Here is an 18,214-nt window from a genome sequence, read left to right as displayed (position 1 = left end):
ATTGGTTATCCAATCCTCTATGTAAGCTAATAAATTACCTCCAACCCCATGTGATCTTACCTTGTGGAGTAACCATTTGTGCAGGACCTTATCAAATACCTTCTGGAAGTCCAGAAATACTATATCTACAAAATTGCCATTATCCACAACTCTATCAAATTATCCAAACATGATTTTCCCATCATAAAACCATGCTGACTCTGATGGATTGTATTTTAACTTTCCAAATGTCCTTTTATTACTTCCTTAATAAATGGTTGCAGGTTGTAAGGAGCAGCATAAAGGAGAAAAGATAGCTAGAGAGGTAGAGAGGTTTTGGCAGAGAATTCCAGAGTTTTCTGAAGGCCTGGCTGCCGATGGTGGAGCTAATAAAATGGAGGATTCCCTAGGCCTAAAATTCTGCAGTCCAAAAATCTGGAGGGTTAGAAGAGGATACACAGATAAGAAAGGGCAGGTCACACAGGGGATTTGAAAACAAGGAGAAGCAATTAAAAACCAGCATGTTACCAAATCGTGAGCCAGCATAGGTCAGCAAGCACAGGGATGATTGGTGAATAGGTTTTGGCATGAGTTAAGACATGTGCAACTGGGTTTTGGATGACCGCAAGGTGATGGAGTGCAGAAAATGAGAGGCCACATAGTCTGGAGTTATAAAAGGTATGTGTATGGAGTTTTCAGTAACAGATATGCTGAGGTAGGGATGGCAATCAGCAAAATTACTGATAGGAAAGTAGGAAGTCTTGGTGAAGCAGCAGAGATGGGGCTGGAAGCTTATTTCAGGGTCAAATATGACACTGAGGTTGTGACAAACCTAATTCAATTGTCTAAGCCTCGTCTTTTACAGTTTATTTCGGGTAAGGAAGTTAAAGCTTGAGTGATAAGATGAGCAAAAGTTGACAAAATTTTAAGTTCTTCTCTTATCCACTGAGAATGTTAGAAATCAGAAACAAAAACAGAAATTGGTGGCAGAAGTAAGCAGATCTGGCAACTTCTGTGGAGAGCGAAACAGAGTTAATGTTTCGAGTCTGCTACAACCCTCATCAGATGGATTCAGGGTCATTTTAGAAAAAGCTTCTCAACTAACTGGCAACTGTCCATGATGCAGCACAACATATAAAGCCCCAACGTTTCCATGCTTAGATGCTATCAGAAGCTACAGGTAAAACTGCAAACCCACCCTGCACTGGAGTACTTTTGAACATAGAAGGCTCCAAGATAGGTGTCAGCAAGTGCTGCAACCCAAGAAGGACCTTTCAACTTTGTGAAATGAATTAAAACTGCACGCTCTCTACAAAATGACCCATTGAGTTTCTCAAAAGAAATGAATGTTCTGTGTGATTTTATTAATCAAAATATACAAGGTGCACTGTTTGTTCTAATTGGAAATTAGACAGATTGTAAAATACTTTCTTCCTTGGATTACTGGACTCTAAATAGATCACTGAGGTCAAATCCAGCATCGTCAGGCATTTAGTCTTACCTCTCTTTCCACAGAAGTGCTGGTTGTAACTAGGCTGTCAGACGAAACACATAAAATAATATTCAATGCTATTGATCATCTATTTTACATGAAAATAAAATAAACACCAATTTGAAAATACTGGAGATAATCCCTCATTCTTGTGATAAAAATTAAATCTTGATTTATTTAATCTTTATAAATCTATGGGCTGGGTTTTGAGATTACTTGTTAAAATTTGCAATATGAGATGGCTTGTGAAGATTTAAAGGGAAATTCTGGTACGTAGAAACAATTATGCTGAAACAACTGAGTCCAATTACAATGAATATGGAGGATCTTGGGGTGTAGGGTAGGATCCATACCTTGTGTCAGAAAGTTCAAGTCCCACTTTTTCCAGAAATTTGTCACAATGTCTCCAAACAGGTTGAATAAAAGAATAATAATAATTTAAAGGGTCTTGTGGTACAGTAGTAGTGTCGCTACATCTGGACCAAAAGATCAGGGTTCAAATCCCACCTGCCCTGGAACAGTTTAATAACGTGATTAAAATTAATTAAGGTCAGCATGCTCAGAAATAACACAAAAATGAACTGGCAGAAATGAACAGAGTGACAATGCATTTGAGAGCCTCGGTATTCTAACACAACCTATAGTCATGCATTAATTTCCAACATATTGTTTTAGGGTATGTTACAGAACACCAACCTGTCAAACCATATCTAGGAGAAATCACAGCTCCTACATCTGGCTTTATTTCATTCACATTCAAATTGCTCCTCTTATACCAGTTCACCTCTTTCCTGCGTTGGACTAGGTTTCGTTTGAGAGGTTGATCTGCATATCCAAAATAAAAGATACTGCAATCTGGTACATCTTGGGATAATTTCTCTGCAATGTCTGTAAGGAGGAGATAAAAGGGATTTTAAAAATCCTCAATTTACAGGGCATAAAGTTTCAAGTACTAGTTACCTATTAAGTAATATTTAGCCAATGTTGCATTTAGTTGTTTACAACATGCATAAAATTTGAATAAAACAAAGAACTGCAGATGCTGGACATCTGGAACAAAAACACAAATTACAGATCTGACAGCATCTGTAGAAAGAAAGCAGAGTTAATGTTTGATGTCCAGTGACTCTTTGTCAGTTTCTCCAGCACTTGCTGTTTTTGTTTCATAAGATTTGAAACCAAGTTGTACAATTCCTTTATGTCAGTCATGGGGAATTTAAATATTTTAACATGTGACAGTCTCTATGAGGATCATAACAATAGTGCTTTCCTCACCTAATTCCAGACTTTTTGGGCATCCCTAATTTTAATTGCAATCCATGATGACAATGCCTACAGCAGCGTAGGCCTTAAGTCTGGAATTCCTTCCTTGAACCTCACTGATGCTCTTTCATCCTTTAAGAGCTCCTTAAAACCTAGATATTCGAGTAAGCTTTTGGTTATTTGCTCCAGTATCTCCTTAGATAGCCCAGTATCAAATTTTGTTTTATAATGTTGCTGTGAAGTGCTTTGGGACGTTTTATGCTAAAGGTACTACATAAACACAGGTTGTTGTTGTTCAAGCATGACTGAAGTGAAATGAATACTGCTGTTAACCTACCACGAGCCACTCTGCCACATTCTTCCAGGCTAACAGACTCTGATAGGGGGTAAATAGGAACAAGATCCACGCTCCCAAGGCAAGGATGGATGCCATCATGGTGCTCCATATCAATCAAATCGTATGCTTCAGTACATGCTGTCACAACAGAATTACCTAAAAAAGGAAAATTCAATTAACCCATTGCTATATAACATTACAAAAAAGTATAGTGGTTGAGCTCAGTGTATGAAATATTAACAGAAATCTACTCTGCACATAAATATCTAATGTATTGTATTATATCATAGAATATATTGTGTTATTTTTCTTTGAAAGTGGATTTTCTCTCAAGTATGGAAAAAACTGTGGAAACATAAAAGATTTCCACAGCTTCATAACGATGTGTGTGAATTTGTATGCAACCTCCCCTCCTTTTGCCAGTTCCATGTCAGTTAAGATTTCTCCGTATTGCAGTATTAATGAATACCTGGCAAAATGATCAGGTGCACATATTAGGCATTAGCCACAGGAGTAGATGTAGGCCCTGTAACCCATCGAGTTTGTTCTGCCATTCAATAAGATCTGATAAGAGCTGATATGATTTATCCTCGACAACACTTTCCTGCTTTCTCTCCACTAACCTCGATTCCCTTACTGATTAAAAATCTGACTATCTTAGCCTTGGCTATCCTTAATGACCCAGCCTCAACGGCTCTCTATGGTAAACAATTCCACAGATTGACTACTCTACAAGAGAAAAAATAGTACTCATCTCTGTCCTCACTGGGTGACGCCTTTTTCTGAGATAATGCCTTCTGGCCCGAGAGTCACCTACAGGGGAAAGCAATCGCTCCATATCTACTCTGTCAAGCCCTCTAGGAATCAATATGTTTTAATAAGGACTCCTCTCATTATTCTAAACTCCAACCAGTACAAACACAACCACTCGACCTGTCATAAGAAAATCCCTCCATGCCTGAAATTAATTGAGTGAACCTTCTCTGGGCTGTCTCCAATGCCAGTACATTTTTCCTATGAAAAGGGGACCAAAACTGTTCACAGCCATTCCAGGTGTTGTCTGACTAGATCTGAACCTCAAATTCCTGCGTCCTGCAGATTTCTGCAGCCATTCCAATTTAAATAATATTCAGCTCTTTTATTCTCCCCGCCAGAGCACATAACCTCAAGTTTTCCCACATTATATGTGTCCCTCTGTAGACTTTTTGTGGTCATCCTCACTACTAGCCCTCTCACCTATTTTTGTGTCATCTGCAAACTTTGCTATAGTACATTCAATTCTATTATCCAAGTCATTAATGTGTTATAAATACGTGTGGCCCCAGCACTGATCTCTGTGCCATTCTAGTAGTTACAGGTTGTTATCCTGAAAATGCCCCCTTTATCCTAGCTCTTTGTTTTCTATCAGTCGGTCAATCCTCTTTCCATCTTGATATACTACCCCCAAAACTATGGGCTCTTATCTTATAATGTAACTTTGATGATATACATAAAGTTCATTAGCTGTCACACATTGGGATGCCAAAGCTGCGGAAATAAATGAACAAAAGATCATGTCTGTAACTTAAGCAATTTAACTTCCTTAGTCTCAAGTGAAATTATTCTTATAATAGAAAATAACATAACACCATTTTTTCCCCATAATTAACAATTAGCGAATATAATTTCAGGAATGTGTGGCTATTATCAACTCTACCATGTCATGTTTTGTATATTTTTTATCTCTTATTGGTTTGATGTCATATATTTCCTCTCCCCTGAGCTTACCTCAAATACCTTTTCCTCAGCAAGATGACAAGTAAGTGATCTGTTCCCAACAGTGCTCTACAACTAATATTAAATAATGTTTGCACACATCAAATACAAGGAAATGACTATCATCAAAGAGGGAATCTAACGACCTCCCTTGATGTTCAATGGTATTACCATCATTGAATCCTCCAACATCAAAATACTGCAGGTCACTGCTGAACATAAACACAACAGAAATACGAGTAATACAAATATAGGAGCAGAGGAATTAGGAGTGGGAGCCCACTCTGCAATTTAACATGATCATGGTTGATCTTATCCTGGCCTCAACTCCACTTTCCTACCTGCTACCCATATATCTTTAACCCACTTTTCATTAGAAACATATCTATTTCTTTCTTGAATCTTTCGATTGATTTTACCAGTACTGCACTTTGGGCAGTGAGTTCCACAGATTCACAACCTCTCTAAGAGAAGTAGTTTCTCCTCATCTCAGTTTTGAACCTACCTCCTCTCACTCTATATCTATGATGTCTTTTTCGAGACTGTCCCACAAGGGGAAACAGCTGTTCAACGTGATATTCTGTTGACAAGATTGTCAAGAGCTGCAAATTATGTTTTGAATAGATCTTTCCCTGACATCCTAAGGCTTTCCATCATCTACAAGACACACATTAGAAATGTGATGGAATACTACTCACTTACTTGGATGAGTGCAACTCCAACAACACTCAAACTGGACACCATCTAGGACAAAGCTGCCCACTTGATTGGCACCACATCTACCACCTTAAGCATTCACTCCCTCCACCTCTGGCATACCATAAGCACACTGTGCTGCAGCAATTCACCAGGCCTTCTGCGACAGCATTTTCCAAACCGATTACCTTCATCACCTAGAAGATCAGCAGCTACATGAGAACATTAGCTACAAGCAACCTTCCCTCCAAGTCATACCATCCGGACCTGAAGTATATCATTGTTTCTTCAGTTTTGCTGGGTCAAAATCCTGGAACTCCAACCCTAGTGAGATTTTGGTGCACCTACACTACGTGGACTGAAGCAGTCTCAGGCACACCTTTTCAAGATTAATTAGGGATGACCAGTAAGTGCTGGCTTTGCCAGTGATGCACACATCCCATGATCATATTAAAAACAAGTTCTCAACTGGGGAATTCAGCTAGTCAGTGGCATGTTTGAACATTCTTATAATTTGATGTGATAGTATAAATCTAGATTTAAGACAGAAGGCATTTTCTCTTACTTATTTCTAAGTTTTAATTTGTAGACATGTCATTTATTAACAATTTGAAAATTTTTCAAGGAAGTTTCATTATGAGTGAAGCAGTGATTGCAGCAACAATCCAACACTATTCCGTCTCCTGCACCATCCATCTCTAGAACCAGCTAAACATGGTTACTTTAATATGGAGTGGTGTGTGAAATGAGTTTGTCAATGCATTTACCTTGCTTTCCACCCTTACTCCCCTCAACACTTGTCTGAAATGGTCCCACAAGGTGTGGGAATATACATGTTCTCTAGTAGCTACATACCTCAGGGTCCTGCATCTGCAAGGCTGCTGGATCTGCCAAATCTTTATTCTCTGCATCCTACCAACTCGATAAATTATCTCACAAGCATCTAACATTACACTTCATAGCCTATCATGTAAATACAAAGCACAGTAACTATTAAGGAACAGAAACCGAGTATCAGTCAAGCCTGAAGTTTGAACTTGGGCTCTAGGTATGCAGTCAAATATTGGCCTGTGGAGCAAGAAATTTTTCAAATGCTTTTGGAGTTGATACAAATTGTACTTTTAAGAGCAAACACGTCTGCAGTGTAATCTTACCTAAAGTCTCCACAGGAGCAGCAAGAGTTAAGACAGATCTGTTATAGTCATAATCTGAAAATATATTCAACACAGTCGTTTGTGTTTGTTTCTGACCTGCAATCAAAGCACAAAAATGTGTCACCAATATTTCAGGCAGTTACATTTTTTTTCTCTCATGGCTTTAGCAACAAAAATTAACACGCACCTGCTTTATCCCAGAGACCAGCTTTAGCAATCCTTTCCACAATGTCTTGCTGTCTAGCTTCAGAAACGTTCAACAAACATACAGCCAAACGGAGACCCAGTCTTGAGGATGCCATGTTTTAGTCTGAACAAGAAAATAAAAATTACTTTGTTCCAGTCTCATTTTTTAATCCATTGTTAATAGAATTCCCCTTTTGGTGCTTTTAACTATCCAATCGAGAGAGTGTGACTGACTGGCAGCCCCCTTCAACTGATGCACTACCACACACTGAACATGCATCAAGTCAAGACTAATACAGATGCACCTACATATCCTGTTGCCATGTTTATTTTCAACAATGTGTAGATTAAACATAGCTATGCAAACACTAATAAAATAAGCAATAGAGGTTTTGTGTGTAGCCTTATTCCATGACGTTTGACAGTCACAAACTCTAGGGATATAAATGAAAACAATGCTGTAACACTCAGTAGATCAGGCAGCTACCATAGAAAGGAATTGAGTTATTTCAGGTCAATGAACTTTCATCAGAACTGAAGGATATAATCACTGCTGCTTGTAGTTGGTAAATTTGCCAATATTGCAACCAAGCAGTAACAAGTCCATATTTTTGAAGTAAACAGAAAATGTGAAGGCGCCACCTGATAAAACTTTGATTCTGCAGTATTGTAAAAGGCAGCTTTATTGTACTTTCACAGAAAAAACATTTAAAGATGGCACTAAGGTGCAGGGCTGGATGAACACAGCAGGCCAAGCAGCTGCTTGTTGTCTCGGATTCTCCAGCATCTGCAGTTCCTACTATCTCTAAAGATGGCACTACTCTATTTATAAATATTCAAGTTACAATGACTCTAAAATGATAAATGTCATAGCTATAAATTAATGATTAGATTTCCGACTTAACACATAGGGTTGTTACGTTTTATGAGCACGCAAACTTTTCACCTTGATTAACAGAGGCTTAAGTACAACCTTTGGAAAATCAAAACTAATACCTTAACAGGTTAGAAAGTCATTGAACAGACTGTTTACTACCTGTTTTCTTGCCTCCATGTAAATTAACAAACAGTCGAATATTGTTGTAATGCAATGAAAGAAAATGCTGCCATGTTGTGATGAAATCCATTTCCTGTGTGTTCAATTTACCTGCAGAAGCCAGCATTCATGAAGAACTGTAACTTTCATAGCACACTCCGTTCCGAAATTCGCTAGGGGCAACATTGTATTCCGGCAGCAACAGGGGAAAGGCTCATTACAAGGTTTTCAATAGGTCATTCGGGATAAAGACGGAAGGGCGGGGGTGTCACGGAACAGCACTTCAAAACATTACAGACAAGAACTGAAGGTCAGTGAGTTGTAAAGCAGACAAACGGTAAATCCCATGTTAGACTCCATGTTGATTTTCAGCTGTCCTGCAAGGAAGGCAACCGGATACGTGGGTTCTGTGTAAGACTCAGCGAGTTAATTCCCAAGAGCAGTTGGATATCTCTGTGCCATTAGACCTCAGGCCACGCTCCAGGAGTTATTAGGCAGTCAGAGCTAAAGAAAAGTCTTGGAAGTTGTGGTGGTTCACAAGAAGCTGGATGCCACTAATAGGTCAGTATAACTGAGAACAAGGAGGTTGAAAAGCCTAATAGTCGAATTTACGTCATACAACTGAGCAAGCTTAGAGCTCAAGGAAAACCCAAGGACAGATCTAACTTGGTGAAGCTAGCTATTAGGGCAAAGCTGGTATTGTGCTGGTGAATAAGTTTTGGAGTGCAGTTTTCAGAACTAAGGGGAGTGTAGACACAGACAGGATGGTAATCGACTAGAACAAGTGCTGTGACTGAAGCAGGTATCATGAACAGTCCTTGATAGGGGTTTCCAAGGTCAGTTCAGCAAAAGTAGAGTTACAATTCATTGTGAAGTTTAATGGGATCTGATGACCCTCTGCAGCATTAACGTTTGGAGAGAGTTGTACAGATAAATTCTTGGGGATCTTTCTTGATTGCATTGGCTTTTTTAATGCATGATGGGGTGTTCAAAAAATATATTACACCTGTTTACTATGTTAGTTCAGGGTGTTAGAAATAATCTGTACACATGTTGTAGATTGTATTACTGTTCTAATTGGTATAGCAAAGTCCTGGTGATTGTTCGAAACCATCACATCTCATGGCTTTACTCTCTGAGCAAGTTTGCTTTAGCCAGATAATAACACAAAGTTGGTGGTTGCACCTGGGATCATAATGATGTTCATTTGAAACTAAGGTTTGAGATGGAACCTAATCTTGTCAGTATTAATCTCCCAAGCCATTGCTCATGGATACAGCAAGCCCTCTAGTGTGAAGGCTGAATGCTGAACAATGTGGCATCAAAATGTTCATGAGAATGGTCCCAGGAATGGAAAGCTTAACATATGAGGAACGTTTGAGGACTCTGGGACTATACTCATTGGAGTTTAGAAGGATGTAGGAGGATCTAATTGAAACTTACAGAATACTGTATGGCCTGGATAGAGTGGATGTTGGGAAGATGCTTCCATTGGTAGGAGAGACTAGGACCCGAGAGCACAGCCTTAGAATAAAGGGAAGACCTTTTAGAACAGAGATAAGAAGAAACTTCTTCAGCCAGAGAGTGGTGAATCTATGGAATTCACTGCCACAGAAGGCTGTGAAAGCCAGGTCATTGAGTACATTTAAGACCTAGATAGATAGATTCTTGATTATCAAGGGGATCAAGGGTTACGGGGTGAAAGCAGGAGAATGGGGTTGAGGAATTTATCAGCCATGATTGAATGGCAGAGCAGACTTGATCGGCCGAATGGCCTAATTTCTGCTCCTATGTCTTACGGTCTTATGGTCTTAAAATTTGTAGAGAGGAAGAACTGCTGGTTTTTCATGTTTATCTCAGTGTTAGTTGGAAGTGAGAGCTTGCCACTTGAGCACGACTGCTAACTTCTGACATCAAGCAGCCAAGCTAATCGAATGCTGCTGCCCCTCCAAACTTCGAAAGACGGTATCTCATTGATTCCCTGGGCTGGAATTTTGTCCTGGGTCCATCATCCTAATGATAGAAGCTATCACAGTACAGACCATTTCACCACAGGTGGAGGACAGCATGCAGCAGCGGGCAGCAAGATGTTAAGAACCTGCGCTTGGGCTACTCACAATTTTTGATGCTTTCTTAGAGGTTATTGCAGCAGAGAGAAATATACCTCCTTTTCCCCTGGAGTGGTTGGAGATAGTCACCCAGCCAAATAGAACAGACCTAGCATGAGGTGACCTATGATGTGAGTAGCCTTAGCATCGTTAGAAGAACCTGAGCTAAGTGTCACAAACACTTCAATGATGTTCTTAGGTCTGGAAAAGTGAAATGCAGTGCCATGACATACCTCTAGTTCTTAAACCTGACAGCACATAGCAATCCTAACAGTGAAGATCTTTGTGCCCAGATGCATTGCTGAACCCTGAGCAAAACTCTCAAACTCAGTGGCATTCTAAAGATCTCATGTGAATTTTGCACTGGCAGTGGTGAAGGAAAGCAGCCTTGTCTTAACTCTGTTGACCTTTGCAGGAGAAGACAGCACACAATATGAGAGAAAAAGCTCAGGTGGTAGAGTGCCCTAGCTTGCTATGTTTACATATGTGGAGGAGTGGGCTGTTGATTTCGTGAGGATAACTGTACTAAGGAGTGGATGATAGAGAGTTGGGAATTCATCAAAGACATTATAAAATGATCTCAAAAATATCCAGGGTCGAAACACATTCCTCCCCAGCCAATACCATGCTAACACACCAACTGTAATGTCCTGACTCAGCTCTGCCAAAGCATCTGGAATTGTGAGTCCTCGTGTCTCCTTTCATGTGTCTCCCACAGGGCCAGTTGTGGGCTTACAGCCTGAACAGCTGGAGTAACACTATTCCAGTGTCAAAGCACCAAAGCCTACTGTGTCACATTGATCAAGTGCATCTTCTACTCTTACTCAGCAGGCCCACAATCTAGTTTAGAACAGGTTCCTCAGGTGTAAAGTGCACTACATTAGCAAGCAGGAGATGAGGGGATCAAGGCAGCTGCACCCCATTGGAGGCTGGAGGAGAAACACAACTATGCTCAGCTAGGGGGTATGATACAGGCTCGGAGTCACAAGATGTCCAATGTAACGACCGACATTCTTCCATCCATGAAAGATGACAAATTCACAGCAAACAAATCCATAAACCATACAGGGTAGATATTCCTCGTGAGAGATGTATAACCACTCCTCAGAATTCCATGAAGCATGTGGTATGAAGAAAGTAGAATAAAATTGTCCATTCATCACATGAAACTTCATTTCTCAGGGTTTTGAGCTCATGAACTCTTCCACTGATAGCACTGCCAACTTCGAGGAGAGCCATATGTGGCATCACTCTGAGTGTAGGCAGGACCCACATCCTAATATGTACAGAAAGAATGTCATTCCTTGCAGTATTGACTTGCCAATGCCACAAACATACATGCAGTGAATGCCTATTGCACCCTAACTGGCAGTTTTCTCAGATGTTTAAGGGGACCAGAAAAGGCATTAGGCAGTCACAGATGAAAAGGAGGGGGAGGGGCACTTCTATTGTAATCAACAGGAAACACCTTGATCCTGCTGACTTCAAAAACATCAATACAACAATTCCTGTGACACAGGCTGTCCTGCATTGACACCAGTGGAGCAGCCTGTGGCGGTGGATCCTTATTGGCACCTCTAAAATGAGGATGACCACCACCAAAATCTCAGCCACGCATCAAACATAACGAGCACGTTAACTCATCCTATTCCTCAGCCACAGGGGAGTCCTATAGGAACAGCTGTGAGCTCACATCACTGCATTTATAACTACGCTGTGTTTACCTAGGTGACCATTTTTGTGTTTATCAAAGGACAGGCCTTTCTGTCCTCAGTCCTCAGTGTGGTTCCAACAAAACTCACCAATAAATACAAAACACTGTACATCACCTTTTGGTTGAGTACTTTATAGACTTCAGGATTCAATACAGAGTTGAAAATTTTTAAATCATATCCTCTGTTACATTTTCTTTTATATGTTTCATTCTTTCTATTTTTGTATTTTTCTCCTGTTCGTGTTTTTGGATGGCAGTTGTTCATCATTCTGAGATTCACCCCTCCTCTGGACACTTGTATGTCTTTACTGCACATGAGTTTTGCACCACCAACTGTTTCTCTCCTGTTTCCCACCCAATCATAGACTTTCCCTTTTGTTAATTTCCCACCCTGTTTCCTTTCATTTGCTTAAAACCGATGACATTCCAAACTGTTTCCAATTCCGATGTAAGAGTCATGGATCTTGAACATAAACTCAGTCTGAAAGACCTTGTTTGATGACAGTTCTGTAAGCAAGGGGCCATACGCCAGAAATGAACTGTCATTTTGGCAGATGCTAACTCACCCGCTGCGCATTCCCAGCATTTGGCGTTTCCAGCTCTTACTTAGGAAGAACTGGGGGGACACCTTGCTGCACTGAAGGGAATTGGGTCTCTATTTCCACCAAGTGTTACAAAGGGGGAATCCCGTGACGTCACACAGCCACGGTCGCCATTGGAAACGGGTCAGCGCGCGCAGGGGTCGGCTGTCAATCAAACCCCACTATCGTTCAATCTCGCTGTCAATCAAACGTTTTTCACAATTGCTCTTCGGTCACAGGAATATTTCGCTCTAAACTTTTCTAACAGGCCGTGTTCCCCTGCTGATTGTAAAGTGCCTGGCATTCTGTTCCAAACGGGTAATTTCTTGCAGACAGCACATTGTTCCCTTGGGCTCTGGAAGAGTTTGCTGCTAACTTCACACACTCACCTCTCGGTTCAGAAGGGCCCGGTCAGCTATTGCAACTTAGTGAAGTGTGGGGTGATCACTGACTGGACCTTTGAACATACGAACTGGACTCTGCCTATGGCAAGCTGCACAGTCCAAACTTTGTCGAATAGTGCCCTCATCTGGCATTCATAAAGCACTACCTCTCGAAATTCCGGACCTAAGCGAATAAATATACTTAAGAATGAGACGTGAGAGTGAAGCTGAGAGCATCCAGATTTTTATGGCTCAATATCACACCAAGCAGTACTTTTACACAATTTAATTGGTGCATTCATAGTTTTATTTCATTATTTTCTGATCAGTTATAGTGAATCACAAAAAAAATTCTTAAAATTTGTTTGGACAATGCTTTAAGTATTTCCTTAACGGAGCCCGTGTCATAGTGAGCAGGAGACCAATGTAGCTGCAGAAGCTTTTCTTAATTGCTGGAGACTTTCTTTACTGACTCGGGAACCATAGCTCAAATTTAAAAATGAAAATGGAAATACTCCGCAGATAGTGACCGAGAATGAACAATCTCCAGCTGCTTTGTCAAAGACCTTCCACGAAACAGTCAGACGTGGAGATGTTTGCTGGTGATTGCACAGTCTTTAGTACCGTTTGCAATTCCTCAGATAATAGGGTAGTACTGCTCACGTGCAACAAAACTTGGACAATATTCAGGCTGGTCTGGTAAGTAACAGGTAACATTGTGCCACACGTGCAAGAAAATGGCCAGCAAAACAGAATTCAACCATCTCCCGTTAACATTCATGGCATCATTGAATTCCCTCACTATTATCTTGGGGGTTACCATTGACTAGAAACTGAACTGGATCAACCATATAAATGATGTGTTTACAAGAGCAAGTCAGAGAAGTTGGGAATTCTGCACAGAGTAATCCCCCAAACCTGTTAATCATCTACAAATTACTAGTCAGAAACGTGATAGAACACTCCTCAATTGCTGAGATAATTACAAACAACTCTAGCAACACCCAAGAAGCTCAACACCATCCACCTTAACGTTTGCTCCTTCCACCACTGACACATACACAGTGAATGCATTATTTGCTATATATCAGATGGACAGCACCAATTCACCAAAACACCTTGCAAAGCAGCAACCTCTACTGTCCAGAAGCAGCAGATATACCAGAACAACACCATCTGAAGTGTACCCTGCTATGCAGCATGAGATGGTTACCCATTACTGCACACAAAATGGGCTGGCAGCAGCATTACAATGCAAAGTGTCAGTGCATTCCAAAGTGCAGCATTGAGGTAGATAACTGCATTCTAAATGAGTTGGAGATCGTGTCATTATGATGTGGTGAGGCAGGTGCTTGTCCGATGCCAACGTCTATGGATGGTCAGTGCCCATGGTGCTTAGAATCGTAGAATCTCTACAGTGTGGAAACAAGCCCTTCAGCACAACAAGTCCACATTGACCCTCGGAGGATCCCACCCAGATCTGTTCCCCTATAACCCACCTAATCTACACATCCCTGAACACTATGGGCAATCTTAGCATAGCCAATCCACCTAGCCTGCACATCTTTGGACTGTGGGAGGAAACCGGGGCACCCGGAGGAAATCTACACAGACACAGGGAGAATGTGCAAACTCCACACAGAGACAGTCGCCCAAGGGTGGAATCAAACCCGGGTCCCTGGTGCTGTGAGGCAGCAGTGCTGACCACTGAGCCACCATGCCACCTTGTTCTGAACTGTTAGGGACTGCTAGCCAAAAGGGAGCTTAAAGGAGCAAGAGGTGAGCTTGAGCTGCCGGGGTCCCTGCTCTGACTTTCATGTTAGTGATTGGTGCTGTTTAGTTTCTCTCCATCATGTCGGAGAACAGTAAACCGCATACAATATGAATAATGTTGTGAAACTTGAAAGGGTTCAGAAAAGATTTACAAGGATGTTACCAGGGTTGGAGGATTTAAGCTATAGCGAGAGGCAGAATAGGCTAGGGTTATTTTCCTGAAATGTCAAAGGCTGAGGGGTGACCTTACAGAGGTTTACAAAATCATGAGAGGCATGGATAGGGTAAATGGACAAGCTTTTCCCTGGGGTTGGGGGAGTCAAAAACTGGAGGGCATAGGTTTAGGGTGAGAGGAGAAAGATTTAAAAGAGACCAAAGAGGCAATTTTTCCACACAGGGTGCTGTGTGTATGGAATGAGCTATCAGAGGAAGTGATGGAGGTTAGTACAATCACAACATTTAAAAGGCATCTGGATGGGTATATGAATAGGAAGGGTTTAGATGAATATGGGCCAAATGCTGAAAAATGGGACTAGATTTACCTAGTATATCTGGTCAGCACGGACAAGTTGGACCGAAGAGTCTGTTTCCGTGCTGTATATCTCTGTGGCTTTAAATGAGGCTGAGAATAGATACTAATGAAATGCTAATGTGTGCAAATAGGGTTCTCGACATTCACTAGCCAGATTCTTGTCTTGCTGTACAAACCTTGGGTGAAAACTCAGACTTATTTCTTGCTTTTGAGAATCAAACTTTTCCAATCTCGCCATATTTTTCCAGCTGATTTGCCATTTCCCAGGTCATTCAGGCACTGGGAGAATTTTACCCAAAGTTACTATCTCCTAAAAATGAAGGAATTGCACCCTTTTACTAACAGGAGTTTGTGTGAACATCATAAGAATGTTCATAAATGCAAAAGATGGGCTTGGAAATTTAGAATGAAAAAGAAATGACTAATAGGACGTACAAATCTGCAAAATTTTTAACAATACAAATATTCTGACAGGTTACTATGAGCTCTTAACTGAAAACAGACACAGAAGGGCTTTTACATCCAAGCTAAATCATTGATAGTACTGTTGCTCAAATCTGTTTGTTGCATTTGGCTGTTTATGCTTCACTGTCTTTTCAACAGTCACCTTACCCACCAGCCATTACAGCTAGCCACCTTATCCTCCAGTGAAAAAAAAAATGAAGGGTAAAAGAAAAAGAGGGTGAACCTAGCATAAGAACAAGTTAAGCAAGTTAAGCAAGTTTATTTAGCAACAATGCATCCCTGTGCATTGAAGTAAGGAAACAACTGCCAATGTTCTCAGCTATAAGTAAGTGTGCTGATACTCATTCATTATTTTAATAAGTGTATTTTAGTAATATCTACAATTCACTTAGTAACTGTAAACAAAGTGTAAAATGCCAGCATTTGGAATGGAAAATGCAAAACAAAAGTTTATATTACAAAAGCATTACACTTATCCTGAAAAAATATTTTACCCTTGGTTAAGTTTTCTGGAGAGAAATCTGTTCAGGACAGGTCATCTCTTAGTTCACCAAATCACACCTGTCAATGAACTGCAGTCACACCGACAAATACAAGACAGACAAGGGAAATGACTGGCTCTGAACACTAAAGGCATCGTTATTTATTTATTTTAACATGTGCTTATGTTGCTTTCAGGGTAATTCTTTGACATTCATTTGGTTCTGCCAAATGAACTTGTATATTACTGAAGTAATCTCCAACATGGTTGCTGAGAATTTAAAACCAAGACAAAGCTCACATCCTTAATTGAGGAGGTTAGTACATAATTTCATGGTTCAGCACTGGGGTATTTATTATCACCATTCACCGAAACCTTTATGTTAGAGAAAAAAGATGCTATATTTAATGCCCGTTGTGAAATTCATAGTTTGAGTAAGTTCAATCTGTAGCAGCATTTACTGCAGAAACATGGAGAATATTTTGAGTTGCTATAAATAAAACCTTGATCTAAATTACCAACAGGAGTCTTTTGAACAAAAAAATCAAAACTTGCATCTCTTTTTAAAATTTATCATGTTTCAACATTGAAGTCCTTTTGCATGCTAACAACTTTGTCAAATTTGTTACTTCTGTTTCCATCAATGATATTATGAATTCTAATCCAGAGTCCCTGTGTTAACTTCAATAATCCCCAATCCCCATTTCTCACACCACTGCACTTTCCCATGGAAGCACAGCAGATGTGATACCTGTCCTTTTACTTCTTCCCTTCCACTGTTTCCAACCCTAAACATTCCCTGTAAGTGCAACAAAGATTTCCTTACTGTTCTTTCAGTTTAGTGTACAGCATTCGCTGTTCACAAAGCTGTCCCTTTGCAGTGGGAAAAACACTCAGATTGAATGAGTGTTCAAGAGGAATAGAGGAAGAGGGGTAAGTAATTCTCCTAATCGAGTCTGCTGTGCCATTCAATAGAATCATGGCTGGCCGTCTGCTTAATACCATTTCCCCATGCTATCCCCTGTCTCTTTCTGGCATTAGTCTTTAGAAATCTGTCATTCTGTACTTTAAACATACTCAATGAGTTTTCATAGCTACCTGGGGTAGTGAATTCCAAAGATTCACAATGCTCTGAGTGAGAAACAACTCTCCTTATTTCAGTCCTAAATGGCTTCTCTCTTATTTCGATACTGTGTCTTTTTCAGTTCATTTTCATTCAGTTTGCAAGCATAACACTGAGCTTCTGGTCATTGTAATTTTAATTGTCTGCCCCATTTCCACCCCAGCCTCTTTGTCTTCAGCCTGCAACACTTCACTCCAATGAAGCTCAATATAATCTCAAAGAAAGGCAACTCCTTTTTGGATTAACCATTTTACAGCCTTCCAGACTCAACACTGAGTCCAGTAAATTAACAATGTAACCATTGGTCTCATTTTTTGGGCAACAGCTGCTGGTAATGAGATAACAAGGTGTAGAGCTGGATGAACACAGCGGGCCAAGCAGCATCAGAGGAGCAGGAAGGCTGACGTTTCAGGCCTAGACCCTTCTTCAGAAATGGGGGAGGGGAAGGGGGTTCTGAAATAAAAAGGGAGCGAGGGCGAGACGGATAGAAGATGGATGGAGGAGCAGATAGGTGGAGAGGAGACAGACAGGTCAAAGAGGCAGGGATGGAGCCAGTAAAGATGAGTGTAGCTGGGGAGGTAGGGAGGAGATAGGTCAGTCCAGGGAGGATGGACAGGTCAAGGGGGCGGGATGAGGTTAGTAGGTAGGAGATGGGGATGGGGCTTGAGGTAGGAGGAGGGGATAGGTGGGAGGAAGGACAGGTTAGGGAGGTGGGGACAAGCTGGGCTGGTTTTGGGATGCGGTTGGGGGAGGGGAGATTTTGATTCTGTTCTCATCATTTTCAGCTCCTGATTTACTTCTCCGTGTCCTCCTTGTCTTATTACCTCCACTTTTTGCCTTACATCATATCTTCTTGTGGCTCTTTCCTCCTGAAGCTGCTCCCTCGCACCATAACCTATCCTCCTCTTAAAATCTTTTCTAATTTCTCCCAGTTATAATTAATGTTCAGCAATTTGAAACATTAGCTCTCTCTGTTTCTTTCTCCATAGATATTGTTGACCAGCCGAATGTTACTTTTGTAAACTTTCTGTTTTCATTTCAGTGTTCTAGCATCCACAGTATTTCACTTTTGGCCATGAAGTTTAGAATATTGCATCATACAGTGCATCTGCACATACAAAAGAGCAGAGTCGTGATAGCACTCAGGAACTGCAGG

The 18,214-nt window shown here is 40.7% G+C and overlaps 1 protein-coding gene and 1 long non-coding RNA gene across 7 annotated transcripts in view; one reads left to right on the top strand and one right to left on the bottom strand.

The window, feature by feature from the left end:
- The window catches only part of ftcdnl1 (formiminotransferase cyclodeaminase N-terminal like 1), a 22,992-nt gene extending 10,191 nt beyond the window's left edge, over positions 1-12,801 (bottom strand). The window contains exons 1-6 of one of the 6 annotated variants that reach the window (XM_048598613.1): positions 12,691-12,785; positions 6,864-6,986; positions 6,677-6,772; positions 3,072-3,227; positions 2,168-2,359; positions 1,317-1,514 (exon numbers count right to left, since the gene is read on the bottom strand). In XM_048598613.1, the coding sequence (XP_048454570.1) occupies positions 1,510-1,514; positions 2,168-2,359; positions 3,072-3,227; positions 6,677-6,772; positions 6,864-6,978 (564 nt within the window). In that variant the 5' untranslated portion in view covers positions 6,979-6,986; positions 12,691-12,785 and the 3' untranslated portion in view covers positions 1,317-1,509. Of the gene's footprint in view, positions 1-1,316; positions 1,515-2,167; positions 2,360-3,071; positions 3,228-6,676; positions 6,773-6,863; positions 6,987-7,898; positions 8,114-12,690 lie in introns of those variants that run through there. The other 5 variants (XR_007262415.1, XM_048598609.1, XM_048598610.1 and 2 more) reach the window with 5 other exon arrangements.
- Positions 8,113-18,214, top strand: LOC125483450. Its single transcript, XR_007262416.1, has 3 exons — positions 8,113-8,208; positions 16,133-16,251; positions 18,101-18,214. It is a non-coding gene; the product is annotated as an uncharacterized LOC125483450 (long non-coding RNA).

This window comes from Rhincodon typus, chromosome 7 (genome assembly GCF_021869965.1).
Source record: "Rhincodon typus isolate 14 chromosome 7, sRhiTyp1.1, whole genome shotgun sequence".
Classification (NCBI taxonomy): domain Eukaryota; kingdom Metazoa; phylum Chordata; class Chondrichthyes; order Orectolobiformes; family Rhincodontidae; genus Rhincodon; species Rhincodon typus.
The sequence above is the reverse complement of the archived record's forward strand: the minus strand, read 5'-3'. Positions and strand labels throughout refer to the sequence as shown.